This window comes from Pinus tabuliformis, chromosome 7, assembly GCF_031772625.1.
Source record: "Pinus tabuliformis cultivar Carrire ecotype Pingquan chromosome 7, CPIR1, whole genome shotgun sequence".
Taxonomy (NCBI): domain Eukaryota; kingdom Viridiplantae; phylum Streptophyta; class Pinopsida; order Pinales; family Pinaceae; genus Pinus; species Pinus tabuliformis.
Window position 1 is genome coordinate 417,641,588 of NC_142293.1, and position 17,980 is coordinate 417,659,567.

The 17,980-nt window shown below is 36.3% G+C and overlaps 1 protein-coding gene across 6 annotated transcripts; it reads right to left on the reverse strand.

Moving 5' to 3' along the window:
• Nucleotides 1–1,066: 1,066 nt before the first annotated feature.
• Nucleotides 1,067–14,815, reverse strand: LOC149247717 (T-complex protein 1 subunit epsilon-like). 6 transcript variants are annotated; one of them, XM_089458279.1, is made up of 5 exons: nucleotides 14,551–14,815; nucleotides 14,260–14,460; nucleotides 1,638–1,724; nucleotides 1,452–1,544; nucleotides 1,067–1,279 (listed from the first exon to the last, which is right to left on the reverse strand). In XM_089458279.1, exons 2-5 carry the CDS (start codon nucleotides 14,374–14,376, stop codon nucleotides 1,082–1,084), a joined length of 495 nt encoding a protein of 164 aa, XP_089314405.1. In that variant the 5' UTR covers nucleotides 14,377–14,460; nucleotides 14,551–14,815; the 3' UTR covers nucleotides 1,067–1,081. The 6 variants fall into 6 exon arrangements, 5 of the variants coding, with proteins under 5 accessions (XP_089314405.1, XP_089314404.1, XP_089314406.1 ...); XM_089458278.1 differs by having other exon boundaries at nucleotides 14,630–14,791; XR_016266636.1 differs by lacking the exon at nucleotides 1,067–1,279 and adding an exon at nucleotides 4,410–4,575 and having other exon boundaries at nucleotides 1,510–1,544; nucleotides 14,551–14,796.
• Nucleotides 14,816–17,980: the final 3,165 nt, after the last annotated feature.

Here is a 17,980-nt window from a genome sequence, read left to right on the forward strand (position 1 = left end):
GTTGCACCATTATTTACACCGACTTTTTCATCCAATTTTGCATTTTTTTGGTGTCTAGTTTTACACCGTTTTCACCATCCAAATTTGCATCTTTTTTTGCCTCATTTTGTGTCCACATTTGCATATAATTTTGTGTCTGAGTTCGAGCCTAAATTTGCATGTGATTAGGAATCATTTTTTACATCCAATATGGCATCTTTGGTTTCACCTTTTTTCAGCCCCATTTTGCATCTTGTTTTATGTCTTTTCTTACATCTTTTTTTTTCTTCCTTTTTTGCACCCAAGTTTGCATCCCAAATTTACACCATTATTTGCATCATCATTTGGCATATTATTTTGTAACGTTTTTTGCTTCTTTTTAACGCTCAACTTTGCATCTTATTTTACATCTAGTTGTTGTCTTTTTTTGCATCTAATTTGGTGCCCATTTATGTGTCCTTGTTTTTGCCCAATTTGATATCCTTTTGTATGCCATGTTTTGTTCCCTTCTTTGTGTCAACTATTGCACAATTTTTCACTTCTAATTTAAAACACTTTGTATGTCAATTGTCTGCATTTTGTATTAATTCCTAGTTTAACATCCAATTTTACTTTCAATTTTGCATCCATGGTTACATCCGCATTTGACTTCTTATATAGAGTATATTTTTCTTTACATATATGACCCCCTTTATAGATTCATAGTGAAATATATGATAGTTTCTAAATATCATTAAAGCAGATATCACAATTCAAAATCATTTGTAAAGAAATTTAAGAGAAATTGACAACATCCATCCAAAAAAATAACAATGTGTCATTAACAACTTTCAAAACATGTATAAAATAGCAACATAATGCTAATAAAATCAGTATTATTTTTAATCAAAACAAGTAAAATTCAAATATGATTAACAAATCAAAATATTTCATGAATATTGTTATTCTACGATAAATTAACAACATACATAAATCAAACTCATCGTATGATTACAAAATCAAAATGTCTCATTGATATAGGGTAAATTCACAACACCCATCTAAACGTAACAATGTCATTCTACACAATAATTTCTTCATAAAAAACAATGCATGTGCATGCCTAGCTACCACCACCAAGATCATCCTCATGATCATCTTGACCATCCTCATTACCCTGATCCACATCATCACCAACACCGCAACTATCATCATCATCTCCTCCTTCACCACCATCATCCTCATCCTCATCCTCATCATCTCCTGATATATGTTGAACATAATTTGGATCATCGTCTTGGCAATCATTACCTATAGCATTCTGACAAAAAAAATCAATATTACATGTTAGTATTAATTACATAACACAACGCATGTTTTTGTTATACAATGTTAACCATAAAATGAAGTAAGATATAATATCTAATAGTACTAAAAAATAAAATGAAAATATGGTTTAAAAGTATATTGGAAATCCAACTAAGATTACATACCATGGAGTCCATCCAAACAACAAATTCAACCCATCTCTTTTCCTGTAGCACCTCCTTTTCCAAATGATTTGGAGGTCTTCCATATTTTAGTTCCTATCAATCAGTAAATAGGGAGAAATTAGATAACAATGACTTTCTTCTAGTACAAAATTTATTAAAAAAATATCACATGTTTAATATACTTACAAAGGTTGTTATCAGTGCTTTTAAACCTTTCTGGCCACTACGATGAGTGACTTTTGTCTTGGTTAACCTCGCCTTGGATGCCTTGTCCTTAAACATAAACCAATTCAATTTATTTTCACACAAATACATGTTTAAGATACTTATAAGTATTAATACATTCTAAATAATGTTTAATGAAACATTCAATACCTGAATGCTCTCATTGCCGACTTTTCTTTGTGTCTTCTAGAAGAGATTCATTCATACTTAAACAAGGGGATATATTGTAACTTTTTCTAAGTTCTGAATTTTTGGATCGAATACTAGAGTCCAGGCCAAATAAGGTGCTTAAACAGGTTGATATATTATATCATGCCGTAACCTCATGGATCCTCAACAGAGTATCCAGTTGGGAAGGTTCCTACTTGCTCACCACAATCTGTATATTTTCTCCAACTTCGAAATTTTGGTTCTCTCCAGCTTCCTAGCCATTGTTTCCCTCAATTTTGGCAGGGTCAATGAATCCCTCATGTTTTCTGTTGCTGTCCATATCAAACAATTTTTCTCTAATTGGACCTGCAGAAGTTATGCCATCAACAATAAAAATGCTTTCCTGGCATGCTCCCTTCATGGATTTGACTAAATATCAGTAGCAGGAGTTACAGGTGGTCCAGGTTCAGGAGTAGATGGGTGGTGTTCATGAAAGCAGTAAAAGGAGCTAAAGAGGGATCTCCTAGTGTCCAAACAGGACTAACTGCTTAAAGACTGGGATCTGCTAATGACAGATTGCTCACCTGGGGTCTCAGGATCAACATGAAAATATTGAAACCATATTCCACAGAAGTGAGATCTTGAAACCATCCAGCATTCTCTCCCAAGTTCCCAGCATCTGGGAGATGAAGGTTGGTATTTCAAGTCCTTCACTTTCATACCTCCGATGAGTGGATTATCCAGAACGAGGTTTCGAGAAAGGCAGGCAAAAAAGAAAATCAGAGTGTTTTTTGTATTCGGTAGCATCTGAAGTTCTGGTCTCCAACAAGCTAATCACTCCCACTAGAAAGCCATAATGAAATTTCCATATGTGAAATTTCTATAAAGACTCTGAGCCTTTTGTTTTGAAATCCTGTAATATGTATACCGACTGAATGTAAATGTTTGTTCACTAATAGGAAAACAAGGTTACTATCTATTAACATATTTCTTAATAGTGAAGAATTGCATTGAACTTCTTTGTGCTATACATATGAATTCTCAGATACTATAAAATATCCGCTGAAAACTAGAACACCTCTAGTTATACTTCAGTTTATAGATCAACTACAGCACAGGCAAACAACCTTATGTCAGACAACAACATCAAATAATTCTGTAGCCATTGACTACAAGATTTGACCACTTTTGACTACAAAACTAACCAGGGCCATCTGGGTGACAACAGATAAAAGAAAGCAGAGAAAATTTGTGTTATGTATATTTTATCTCTTATGCATACAATATTATTATGTGCCTATGGAAAGATGGAACCTTTGCATTTCTTTGGATTTAGGCTATATCATTTTCCTTGAATTAACTAGGTGATTTTATTTTTTATTTTCTCATGTAGTAGGTGCTCCAAGGACATAAGGACTCGGTGTATTCTCTTGCATCTTATTGTCTCAATAGGATTCCGAGCTTGGCCACACTTGTGTATTTTTATTTTCAATAAATTGAAATTGGGATTCTCACTCTGAAAAGATATGAGGGAAAAATATAAACAATACTTGCAAATTGATAGATAAGATCGTTGTTTATCATATGGTAGTATTTAATGATAAAAGTCTGTGCTACAAAAAAACACTGCTTTGCATGAACGAAAACAATGGCTACATAAGATTTTCCTAGATGATATCCTTTATCCCATTTGCACAGTCAAGTTTCTGTCAAGGTCTGCACCTGACACTTTCTCTCAGAGCTTAGCAGCACCAATGAGGATACTCTTCATACAGTTAATTAAAGTTTGCATTTGTTTTCTGGAATGCAAAGATACGGGATATACACATGCACAATCCAAAGCTCCATTTCTGACTGTATCAAAAACTGCAAGAGAAGGTCCTACTCCATGAACAGAAGAGCATCCCATATAATCCTCTAAACCTATTGCCCTTTTCAATTCATCCATTTCGTCCACCATGGGTCCTTCAAATACAACAATAAGTGAAGTGCGAAGTGAAGATGATGGAGTTAAATAAGGATGTTAAATTGCTTGGCACATAAGGAAGTTGACATCACTCATGTCTGTGAAATGTTTTCGATTCCTCATAGATGTATCAAGTGCATTTGAGCATTGTCTGGCCAGCTCCCAAAAGTCCCCTGTTTCATTGATATGATGGGTATTCATAATAGAAGAATGGTAGAAACCTTCGTGCCCACAAGAAACCAAAATAAGGGTCAAGGGAAGCAATACAAATATTCACACAACTGATCAGAAGAAAATTAATAAAAAAATAAAGGGTATACAAATTGAGATATACTAATATTGTTTGTAGCTGATAGAACCACACACAATTGCTTTCTTACTGAATACAAGTGTATCTGTACAACATATATACCATGAACAACATGACTGCTCACACTAGAAAAACCCAGTTCATAGAGTGCAAGAAATCATGCCATAAATAAATTAAACCTACAGAAACCGATAACTGTAAATAAATACAAAAACATACTGTGAAAACTAGACAAAACTTTGAAGCAGCAGTGGTAATTCAAAATAAAATAAAGCAATGTGCAAATATGGAATTGGCAAAACCTTACCAACACTATGATCAGATAGGCTGCTGCCAATGAGGCTTCTGCAGTCAACCAGAGTTATGACAGAGTAATGCTCCCAGCGATTGCCAAGCTCCTTGAGAACGGAAGTGGCTTTAAGCCCAGCTACTGTTAAAGCTCCACACATTGTTGTTCTTTCTGTCTTGCAAACCTGTGATGGCAATCCATCAACATCAAAATTGATACTCATGAAATCATAGAACTTATAGTTCATTAATTTATAATGATATAACGTAGAGAACAAAACCTAGTGTGCATTTACTGGCATTAACAATGCACAAATGTAAGACCTCATGGACTATAAACTCTTTGTGGACAATAAACTCTATTAACATGGAAGATAATAGACTTTATGGCCTAGCTATCACTAGGCTATAGACCTTATGGACTTCCTATCCACAGTTACAGAACAATTCCTATCCTCTTCATTGACCTAGATACTAGGAAATAAACCTTATGGACTTCATATCCGCATAACATAATTCCTATCCTCCCCATATGACTTCTCTGACACTACTAAATCAAACAGTACACAGTATTGGATATTGACTTGCAGCAATGCTACAAAACTATCTATAAATCTATCAGTACAGATTATCAACTTACATTCTCAAGCTGAGTTGTCCTCTCTGAGCATAAGCACAGACGAACGATTTGCGAGAGAATTAGGATCTTCAAATGGCAAATTGGCATGCCTCCTGGACCCCAAAGAATATCCCAATAAGTCAACCCCATGAGCCCAGAAGGGCTTGTTGGCCTGGCCTCTGGGAATTGCATCCTCTATAGCCATAAAATTTAGGTTTTCTTCATGATATCCATTCTTCTCTGTCTGAGAATTGGTTTCATATAAAGATCTATAAAGATCTTAGAAATTTCTATAAAGATCTTAGAGGCTAGATCAGTGTGAAAGAGGGAGAGAGCGAACAAGTACCATGGATAGTGAGTAGGTTTCATATCTATATTCTCTTTATTACAAGATGGTATAACATTACTAATCAGTGAGGCACATAGACCAGTGTACATGTTTCCACCAAGAAAGCTCATAACACAAAGACTAATCGCCCGGTTGGATTCTTCCCTGCACCTGCTTTGGCTGGATCGAATCCCTATATCGGGAGTAGTGCCAGCGGGGAGGTGAGCTAGCATCTAGCTAGTCCAAATCATCCATCCAGGCACATCAATCTCAATTTTATATTTGAAGTGACAGGCAGGCCCCTGACTTATAAAGGGTTCATTCATGCGCTCGTTCTCGCTTATTGATCGGATTACCTTATGGATTCTCGACACCTTGATGAGGTCTGACCTAGATCGGATGCCCAGCTATATCGGATGGGCGGCGAGATGAGGGATGTTTCTGCTCAAGCATTGATTGACTAAGCCAGTTTTTTCCTACAGGATTCCAATCGGGGCCAACAAGATAGATAGATTGGGATGATTCCATCCATAGGTTCAAATTAGTGCGTCGCCCTACTTACTATTATTAGGCGACCGCTATTCTTATTTGAGCTCTTCCAACCTTTTCACAATGGCAAGCAATTACCGAATCCACAATGGCTGGCAAGAGCGCCCCCAGCTTATTCCTATAGCTATGGCCAGATCTTCCAATCACCTGGGAAAGCCGAACAAAAGAAAGTGAGGGGCCCTACCACTCCAGGAGCAATCCGCCAGCACACCGGTGCTCCACCTACTGGCCAAATTAGATATAAAAGGAGGACGTTAATACCAGTTCCCCATTCATCCCAGAATTCAGATCTTTTGACTGGGAATAAGAATCTCGCTTGACCAATCTTGCACATAAAGACTCGTTACGTAACGTATCCTCTCTCTTGCGACCGAAAGGAGCTAAGGAACCAGTCACTAAGATGGGTGGGGTTCATGAAAGCAGTAAAAGGAGCTAAATAGGGATCTCCTAGTGTCCAAACAGGACTAACTGCTTAAAGACTGGGATCTGCTAATGACAGATTGCTCACCCGGGGTCTCAGGATCAACATGAAAATATTGAAACCATATTCCACAGAAGTGAGATCTTGAAACCATCCAGCATTCTCTCCCAAGTTCCCAGCATCTGGGAGATGAAGGTTGGTATTTCAAGTCCTTCACTTTCATACCTCCGATGAGTGGATTATCCAGAACGAGGTTTCGAGAAAGGCAGGCAAAAAAGAAAATCAGAGTGTTTTCTGTATTCGGTAGCATCTGAAGTTCTGGTCTCCAACAAGCTAATCACTCCCACTAGAAAGCCATAATGAAATTTCCATATGTGATCTGTATGTTTCTACACTCAACATCTGCATTGCACTCCTTATAAACCATCTCCTAAAACCACTGTATCAATGCATACTAAGCTCACCAGAAATCTTTCTAATAATGACCATAGCTCCTGTAGGGATGGTATCGCCATAATGCATGCCACAGCAGTAACACACTAAAGCCTACTAAAAGAGAAAGCTTGGATTGTGGTGTGACTCCCTAGCATATGTGTTATACAATAATCCACCTCTAGCCCTCTAAGTAGCTCTATAATGTATCTCTCCTCGCATCAGTGCCAAAATATGTCGCAGAGAAGCAATGTAGGTTGATGCCATTCATTCAAACCGACTTTGTTGTAGAGGAACGTGTCAGTCAACCTGTGTGTTAATGTTATACATATTGCAGAGGAACAAAGTCTTATACATCGTGAGCCATATGAACTGTGTAGAGCCAAGAGCCATCGGTAATAGAATTGGCAGTAACAACATACCAAGCAGCTCTGCTACTGCTGTTCAATGAAGCTACGAAGATGAGTTGTGTAGAAATTAAATTAAATCTCTGAGATATTTTCTGGAAGAGAATCATCAATACCTGAACAAAATAATGCATCATTACTCTCCATAAGATTTGGCTTATCTAATGGATCACTAAAGTCCAGTACCAAACAAAGAATTCAAGCAAGAAGACATATCAAGGCCTTCTGTAAGCATAGGCATCTTCAATGGAGCACCCATGTTAGAAGCTTCCTGGTTGCTAGCCACTGTGTCTACTTTCACAAGTTGTATATTTTCTCCAACTTTGAATTCTTGTGTCTCTTCAGCTCCATTCTGTACAGATTGTTCTTCCTGGTCATCCTTACTACCATACTTGAAACAAGTCATTCATACTACTGAAATGGAGCAGCCCCGCTGCTAGATAAAGCTCAAACTTGATGAAGATCTTCTTACTGTTATTCAAAACTTTTTGTAGGGTTATGATTTGAAACCCTGCTTCGACTGAAACCCCAAGTGTAGAAGATAGTTTTGATTTTGAAATGCTAATAGTACAGACAGTGGATGTCAACAATATCACTGACTGCCAGAACAATCTGCCCATGCATACACTCTTCCTTGATTATGATATTGAAGATAGGCAAAGGAGGTAATACCAATGAGATAGATCAATGCTTCAGAGAATGAAGATCGGTGGATACTCCTGGACTTGTTATGGAGATTGAAGACACAGTAAAAGTCTGACATTCCTTAGAAGTGAAGTCAGATGATCTTTGGTATCATCGATATTTGTTCCTTTCACTTCTTCATAGGCACCTTACTAGCTAGTGCCAGTGAGAAGTATCAGTGAGTTCTGAGGGAGCAACATATATTTTCTTACTATTCCAACTATATGCCCTAGACTTGAATCTAAACAGCGAATTGTCAACAATGGTGTCTTGTCACTTAAAAAAAAACCTCAACAGTGCCTTGTGTATCTTAAATTCAACAAGTTTATTTATGCTGATCTCTGTAAGATTACAGTCTTCATTAGGAGTTCTTTCCATGGTCATATAAGATGATGCCATTTGATGCTATTGGTTAGATTACATATAAACATCGAATTCTCAACAATGGTGTCTTATCACTTAAAAAATACTCAACGGTGCCTTATGGATCTTAAACTCAACATGTTTATTTATGCTGGTCTATGTAAGATTACAGTCTTCATTAGGAGTTATTTCCATGGTCATATAGGATGACGCCATTTGATGCTATTGGTTAGATTACATATATATGGAGTATCGATTCCATATTAACTATGCATCAGTGCCAAAATATGTCGCAGAGAAGCAATGTAGATTGATGCCATTCATTCAAACTGACTTTGTTGTATAAGAATGTGCCAGTCGACCTATGTGTTAATGTTATACATAATGCAGAGGAACAAAGTCTTATACATCGTGAGCCATATGAACTGTGTAGAGCCAAGAGCCATCGGTAATAGAATTGGCAGTAACAACATACCAAGCAGCTCTGCTACTGCTGTTCAATGAAGCTACGAAGATGAGCTGTGTAGAAATTAAATCTCAACTAAATTTGGAAGATGAAGATCTTATTCAACTTCTGTATTTAGTTTCATGTGGCAAGATCGAGATTCTTCTAAAGGAACCTAGCACTGCAACAATATCTACAAGTGATAATTTTGAATTCAATCCTCCCTTTTCGCACAAGTTGAAAAATATTAAGATTCCACTTACAGATATGAATGCAAATGAGAGGAATAGAGTGATTGAAAATGTAAAAGAAGACAGACATTTCTGAATAGATTCAACAATAGTTCTCATCATGAAGGCTAGAAAAATCTTACCTCAGCAACAACTATTGAGTGAGTGTGTTGAACAGTTCCAAAGCACATTCAAGCCCGAACTTAAAGCAATAAAATCCAGAATTCAGGACTTGATCTCAAAGGAGTACCTGGAACGTGACAATGAAAACAGTAATTTATTGAGATATATAGCCTAATATCGCTGATTGAGATGCAAGTCAAAAACAAATCTGTAATGCAACATATGGTTAATTTTGTTTTATTTTAGAGAAATAAAACATATCACAGATTGGATTTTCCATGTGAGTTCGACTGACTAACATAGAAATACTCTGTTTTGCAATAGAGGATGAAGAAGTTTTCCAGGTCAGCTAATCAGTCACCCAGTTCTACCTTAAAGAGGAGGGACTTAGATAATGCACGGTTTTTGTGCCACAACTCATCAGAGGAGAGAACACTGCTCGACTCATGCTACTGTTCCTTAAATTTTGTTTTATGTTTCAGACAGGGAGTTCCATCCCTTCGTCTACAAGGAAATAACATAAAGTGGCGATGGATCGATATAGAAGTTAAAATTATTTGGATCTAAAGGAGTGGTGGTTTTATCCACTACTCCAGCTAGTGCCTAAAAAATATAAAATTTGGGTTTGGTGGTTGTGAATTCCATTGTCACTGAAGGTAGGTATAGCCTAATTTTGGTGTCCACCAGAAACCTATCAATTACTTTGGCTATACCCTCTTTACCCTTCCTTTCATTACACCAATCTTACAAATAGCATGCACTTTCAGAACCTAGTCAAAGAGCCCCCAACTCCAATGGTTTTTCAGACTGGTTATGATTTGAAACCTTGCTTCGTCTGAAACCCCAAGTGTAGAAGATAGTTTTGATTTTGAAATGCTAATAGTATTGACAGTGGATGTCAACAATATCACTGACTGCCAGAACAATCTGCCCATGCATATGCTCTTCCTTGATTATGATATTGAAGATAGGCAAAGGAAATTATACCAATGAGATAGATCAATGCTTCAGAGAATGAAGATCGGTGGATACTCCTGGACTTATTATGGAGATTGAAGACACAACAAAAGTCTGACATTCCTTAGAAGTGAAGTCAGATGATCTTTGGTATCATAGAGATTTGTTCCTTTCACTTCTTGATAGTCACCTTACTAGCTAGTGCCAGTGAGAAGTATCAGTGAGTTCTGAGGGAGCAACATATCTTTTCTTACTATGCCAACTATATGCCCTAGACTTGAATCTAAACAGCGAATTGTCAACAATGGTGTCTTGTAACTTAAAAAAAAAACTCAACAGTGCCTTGTGGATCTTAAATTCAACAAGTTTATTTATGCTGGTCTCTGTAAGATTACAGTCTTCATTAGGGGTTCTTTCCATGGTCATATAAGATGATGCCATTTGATGCTATTGGTTAGATTACATATAAACATCGAATTCTCAACAATGGTGTCTTGTCACTTAAAAAATACTCAACGGTGCCTTATGTATCTTAAACTCAACATGTTTATTTATGCTGGTCTCTGTAAGATTACAGTCTTCATTAGGAGTTATTTCCATGGTCATATAAGATGATGCCATTTTGACGCTATTGGTTAGATTACATATATATGGAGTATCGATTCCATATTAACTATGCATCAATGCCAAAATATGTCGCAGAGAAGCAATGCAGATTGATGCCATTCAGTCAAACTGACTTTGTTGTAGAGGAACGTGTCAGTCGACCTGTGTGTTAATGTTATACATAATGCAGAGGAACAAAGTCTTATACATCGTGAGCCATATGAACTGTGTAGAGCCAAGAGCCATCGGTAATAGATTTGGCAGTAACAACATACCAAGCAGCTCTGCTATTGCTGTTCAATGAAGCTACGAAGCTGAGCTGTGTAGAAATTAAATCTCAACTAAATTTGGAAGATGAAGATCTTATTATGAGGCCGAATTGACTGGGTTTGGCTGAGCTCATTTGGAGGAGATTTTTGTTGGTTTGACTAGCATTAACTTTCTGGTTACAACATCTTGTTAACTGTTGTTTGGCTGGACTGTTTTGACAGTGATTGGGCAAGTAATTTTGTATGATGTACTCTCTCTCTCTCTCTCTGTGCTGAACTTTTGAAGAATAATAAGAAGATTTGATCAAAGGGTTTTCCCCACATTGGGGTTTTTCTCTAGCATCCGCCAAATATTGTGCCCTCTTGTCTTGACTTGTCTTATTCTTATTGTTTATGTTCTATCTGCAAATACTCTCAATATTTATGTGATTGCTAATCTGGAAATTTATATTGGGCTAATAAGGAAAATTGACGTAAATTGCTCTAAAGCATAAGAACATACCATTGTTATCTAAAATTAACAATCATTCTATAATTAGCATGATTAAAATGTAGAAAAATGTTATGGAGTGTCCAAGTAGTGTAGAACAGAGAAGCAAGAAAAAATACCACAAGACAACCATAGGGTTGATAGAACCATGTTTAGGCACATTAGATATTGCTTGGTGACAGAGTCTTACACCTTTGAAAGGAATATTTGTTTCCCTACATTTCTATTGAACAAATACAAACCTGAATATGTTCTAAGGACTATCATGGAGGGAGTCGAGATGACCCACAGGACCCATAGCTGAATACACAAGGGGATTTCAATGCTGGAAATCTAGTTTATAGCATAGTAGCAAGATTTGGTCATATTGCTCTTTATTATATGGAAATTCGGCAACAGTACAAAATTCAGTATGTTTTCACTGCAATGCAGATACAGAACAGTTCACTTACCTTATAATGTCTTTGATACCCATCAACATATAAGCCCCAAAAAAACAGAGCAAAAACCTCAAAAAAATAAAAATAACAGTAAGAAAACACTTAAAAATAAACTACATTGCAAAATTTTCAAAGAATAAATTGCTTTTTTTGGTTTTAGTGTGTTCTGAGGATGAAATTCTTCTAAAATATGGAACAAAACGCTTATTTTCATACTGAGAAATATAGATTTCCATATTGGAACCATGCTGCATTTCTTTATTAGGTATTTTCCATACTGAGTTGTATTTGAATACATATTCGGATTCAAATTTTGCTACTATGGTTTATAGCCATTCCTAGTTACACGTATGCTGAAATCAGGGAGGTCAAGGTAATCAGATAAATTGTCACAACAATTATGAACAAGAGGCAACCTTCCTTGAAATTCTTGAACCTCCAGTAATCAGAAAAATTGTCACAACAATTATGAACAAGAGGCAACCTTCCTTAAAATTCTTGAACCCCCTACCCTTGCCTGGATTTGCTCACGGCGCCAATCAGTCCTCATGTACATGTACATCAAAATATTTATTATATAATTAACTATAAATTTGTTAACATTAAAAGGACAAATAGATCCTCTGTTCATGTAGAGATGCTCACTGACGACCATGTTGACAATGGCGATGAGAGGGAGAAACTGCCGTGATATCCAATCTTCAATATGCATATTTTAGATAATAAAGACTGACCTACTAAGTTAACCAAGTAGCCGTTATACAAAGTACACATAAATGAAGCTCAAAGCTAAGAGATTTTTTTTCTCACTTTCTTTGCTTCCCACACAAACTATTACTCGATTTCGATTTTTCTTATTAGATTCCAAAATTTAATGAAATTATCTGGCTGGGAGCATTGTTGCAGTGCATGGCTTTTATCCACTATCTCCACTACAAATTTTGAAATGACAACAAAAAATCCATTAAGACCGGAATCTCCCCACAACAGTGAAAGCAGAGTTCATTATTCAAGAACAAAGTAAAGCAAACCAAATACTCTAAGAGCAGGACATGCATGAGTCCTCCAGACCCAGATCCACTAGATTGATTGCATCATTTTTTCAGCTGGATGAAGCATCGATGACCCGGTAGATGCACCAGTCATGAGCAAAAATAACAGACGATCAGTGATTCAGAAGCACCCTTACCAAGCACAGTTGAGATCATCCAGATAATCCACAAGGCCATCTAGGTATGCTATCTTACAAAAGCTATAATTCTCAGCTTATATCTTGTAGACACTAGACAGACACCCATCACCAGGGTTCTCCCTTCCACACGTAACCCGTCAAACTTTGCAGTCCGATGAGCTTCAATAAAGTTTGCCAGGATAGAATCCAGCCTGGTTTATGGCCCTGCATACCTCTCCTTTGACGCTTAGATAAATTAGGACTTATTTATTTTCTAGGCTTCTGCTATTAGTCTCGTCTTCATTGTATCATGTTTATCTGTTATTATAACCCTTGAAAATCTGATAAGGAAATCCAAGAGATGCTTCTCCATATTTGTGAATGGCATTCTTCGTAAAACTGTTGACATAGACTAGTGCACCTAAATCTGGGGGATTTAAACTGGTTACCTACTAACACGTAACCAGAACCAGCCAGATGCTCGTCTTCATTGTATCAGGTTTATCTGTTATTATAACCCTTGAAAATCTGATAAGGAAATCCAAGAGATGCTTCTCCATATTTGTGAATGGCATTCTTCGTAAAACTGTTGACATAGACTAGTGCACCTAAATCTGGGGGATTTAAACTGGTTACCTACTAACACGTAACCAGAACCAGCCAGATGCTCAACAACATTGGCTACAAACAATTGAGATAATCACCCCTTTGTTATTTTATCATTCGTCATTCTGTTAAATCTGAAATCTTATTTGTAGTCTCTCCTTTTCAGCGAATACCTTTAAGCACTCCAGCATCAATATATAGTTTTAGTCCCATTAACCTAATGTCCTTTCATCATTTGTGGACATTTATATAATTTATTTCTTTATTCCGAAATTCTTCTTAAAATTATTATTTCCATTTCTTTATGAACCTTCTGCTGTCGAGCAATTGGTGTTATTTTGAGCAAAATAATTTGTAAACGAAGTTTCTTGGTTAGTGAAAAGCCCGCCAAAAGTACCTCTACGCCAAGTAGATCCCTGGAAAGTGTCTATCTCTCAATGTTAGTGACATCTCAACGCATTCACCCATTCGGGAGCTTTCGTAGGCAGTCAGCGTCGTATGTAGAGCATCTAGCTCGGCGGGCCTCACAGTTTGTGAGGAAGAGTAAGCAGATCGCAGAGTATTTTCTTATTTCACTCCTTTCGGAAAACCTATAAATTTTTTAAAGTAACTGCTACTTACGAATCATAAGTTTTTTAAAATAAATTCTACTTAGTTTCAGATTTTTAGATTTTTAAGGGGTTTTACCGACCCAGAAATAGAGATTCAATAAATGGAAGAGAAGCTTACTGATGGTGACATCGCCGTCGGGGCTCTGGAGCATCTTGTCCATTCCCTTGGGGCCGAGTGAGGTGCGGAGGATTCTCGCAACGGACCTGGCGGCCGCAATGTTGGCCTTCTGAGCATCTAAGCCTCTGATTCGGGTCTTCTGCTCCTGCTCCTTTATTATGATAAATGGCCTCCCGTACTCATCAAATGCCAGCGCCATCCCTGCAAACAGTAACAGATTGCAGCACAGAGATTAAAACCTAAACATACAAGAGTGGCTGCTAAAAACACACTGGATTTTGAACCAGAAACCTGAAATGCGTGTACTCCTCTCTGTGTGGAAGACTGAATGTGCGGGTGGAAATCCATTGAAGTTAAAAATGGAACATACCTTGGCGCCGTCAATGGACTGAAGAACCGATCGTGGGGTTCGAGTGTCTGCTACTGGTGAACCCTAATTCGCAAATCTCTGCAATCTCGTTTTCGCTCCCGCCCTGCGAAAAGCGAACAGATCCTCCTTCTTGTTCTAGAACGTAAACGAAGTTTGGGTTGGGAGGGGTTTTGTAAAGAAAAGTAAAGCTTTACCTTTTTCAAAAATGCTAATTTCATAGTGAAAAACAGTAAATACATTTTTTTATTTTCACATCACTAGTTAAGTAGCTATATAATGTTTTTGGTTCTTGGTTAGGTTGGAAAATATTTATAATAATATAATTTTATGGTTGTTGTTTAAGTTTATTAGGTGTTATTAAAACAATAAATACATTTTTTTTATTTTCACATCACTAAAGAAGTAACTATATAATGTTTTTGGTTATTGGTTAGGTTATAAAATATTTATAATAATAATAATATAATTTTATGGTTGTTGTTTAAGTTTATTAGGTGTAATTTTTTTTAATTTCAATTTAATAATTTTTAAATGGAAAAATATGATTTTAATTTGGTTGTATTGAAAATATTTATATGTTTTTACATATAAGGTGGGTGCAAACAAAGGAGAATATATAGTAAGTCTATTTAATAGTTAATAACAAGTGTTAATTTCTTAAAATTATATGATAAATTTGAAAGGAGTAGGGTATGTATCTTTTTTCGGGTGAAATATATTAAAATTATTGTGTGAATGGGGTTGTAAGACCCTATATTTTCATCCTGGGAAAATATAGTCCTCTCTTAGCCACTTGCATAGTTTAGATTGTCATAAGAAAAGTAGGTACATTGTCTTAAGATGTAAACATTTCATTTTAAGCAGTGTCATAATGTGGTTTCAGCGAAGCATTAAAAGATGGAATGAGCATGCACATTTGGGATGCTAGTGTTATATTCAGCGTGAGGCATGATTGCACGTCTAAGAAGACTCTAACAAGGGTTGCAGAGGAGAGGTTGGGGGATTGTAGTCTCACTTAGAAGTGTATACAAGCAAGTTAAGCCCTATGAGAAGTTGTGAAACAAAATTAAGGGATTTGACAAGTTGCACGAAGGCAACTTAGTAGTGGTACTAAGTGAGCAATCCTTGATTCAACTTGATACTCTCTCCTTGGCACTACCACTTTGTAAGATGGAGAAGAAATGTGAAATAGATGTGCAACCCACTAAAGAAGTTGAAGGTTGTTGTAATGTATATCGGTGGTTATGTCATGATGTGAAAGGAAGTGTTGGAACTTGGAAGGTGACCATTAGAGTAGATTTACCATGGAGTGCAAGGAGGTGCAAGGATCTGATAAGGAGGGAACTACACAAATCTAACAAGTAGGCCATATTGGGTTAGGATATTACTATTTTGGGACATCCAAAGTTGAAGGTGCATTTTATGGAGGTGCAGTCGAAGTGCTTTGGTGCGTGCCACAGCGTAAGGGTATCTAGGACTTTTAGTGTGTGTTAGTGGTGTTAGTGCATTGTGTTTGATCAACACTAGCTAGAATGTGTTCCATGAAGGAAAAAATCCCACAAATTTGGGATGACTTAACCATTTGGCATTTAAGGTGTGTTATGTCCTAGTTTTGAGGAGACAATTAGAACCATCTTAGAGTGTGATGGGTTGTGCCATGGACTTAGGTCCACTTATATGGGTTGAGGTGTAAAGGTACCGTGTGAGTTGAGGAAAATGATTACAATGCTTACCTATATAAAGTGTTTATGATATAAGATTAATAAGTTTTTGTTGGAGAATGGAAGAGGAGGATAAGAAAAGAGAGGCATTAAAGTTTGTTGTAAATCAATCAAAAGGAACGAACTTGTTAATCTTATTAGCAAGATTGTTCAAGTTGTCTCTTCAATAGGAGTGAATTTTGGCTAGGACTAGGGAGTTAAGCATTGATTGGGTACTCTGGAAATCCAAGACCTAACATATCCAAGCTAGTCCATTAAATAGATTCATCTTGGGCAAGGGTTGTTAAGGCTAAGGTGCAAATATCCCCTCTGCTCAAACTATTTAACATGCAAAGTTGGATCTGATTCTTCAACTTGTCCTGACGATGAACCACACTGGTTGGTTCGAAACGCCTAAACAAATGATATATCTTGTGATTTACGCTGGAAAAATTTCTCGTAAACTACACATTAAGAAAGTTTGTGCACTCCTATATGGATAAACATGCTTATTATCTTTCATGAGTTTCATCAAATATTTAACATATTATTCATCAACTTTATTTAGATATTCATCATCTCCAATTAACAAATATACATTAAGCAAGTTCATGCACTCTTATATCGATAACATGCTTATTATTTTTCATGAGTTTCATTAAAGATTTAACATATTATTCATCAACTTTGGATTTGGCGAGGATGAATTCTAGTATATTACCAAGTGTGTTTTTTTCAATTGTAGTTCTTACTTTCATGATTAATTTGGTTGTAATTTTTACTTCCACGATTAATTTAGTCTAAGTTCTCTAGGTAGTCATTAATGATCTATTCAGTGCTATGTGGGGGTTTTACTTTTCAACAAATATGAAGTATCTATGTTACATTGGGACCTAGTGACCTTGTTGAAAAACCCTAGCAAACATCTTTGAAACCATTTACTAGCACTAGTTGAACTTGAGATATCTCAAAAACTAAAAGGAACAAATAAGGGTTGCTTTGCCAATCCACTCATAACCTAATCCACTTTGGTGTACTTATATTCTCAAAGTGAATCAAATACCAAGAATGATCTATGTCTGCTAAAACCTATAATCACATTGTTTCCCTAATAGCAACTAAAAACTTCTATACCCAGTTGTTGAACTTTTGCAACCAATTATAAACCTTCAACAAGAAGTAGTTTTCTAACGAGAATTATTGCCATATCTTCCTTGGTTTTACGAGGAAAAAGAAATAAAATTTCATTTGTTATCAAAGGTAAACCAAATTCATTATTTGCATACTTCCAAACCTAGGGTTTCGTATCCAAAGTAGATCCTAACCACATCAATGAAACAAACTTTGTTTTTATGTATCATCCAAACATTATGTACAATTACAGACTCACCTCTAATCCATTGTTTATAAAAATGTTGAATATTTTCATACATGATATACTGAACAGTTGGACAATGAAAATAGTTGTCATCGCTATTCTTCCATTTATATGCTTTTTGCAACTTATTTGAAAGAGCAATTTTGTCCCAACAATTAGACTTGTAGCATAAAGAACATGGTTAATACATATGATTAGACCAAAAACTAGTTACTACCAAAATTCAACCAAAAAAAATATTACTGCATAAAAATAGAATTAAAAACAAAAAAT

Excerpts from the sequence above, each read along its gene's own strand:
- LOC149247717 (XM_089458279.1), bottom strand. The coding sequence starts at position 14,376 with ATGCTCAGAAGGCCAACATTGCGGCCGCCAGGTCCGTTGCGAGAATCC. Across the intron at positions 1,545-1,637 it reads AAGCACTGATAACAACCTTT|GAACTAAAATATGGAAGACC; the intron begins GTAAGTATATTA and ends ACTGATTGATAG. Across the intron at positions 1,280-1,451 it reads TTGTTTGGATGGACTCCATG|AATGCTATAGGTAATGATTG; the intron begins GTATGTAATCTT and ends TTTTTTTGTCAG.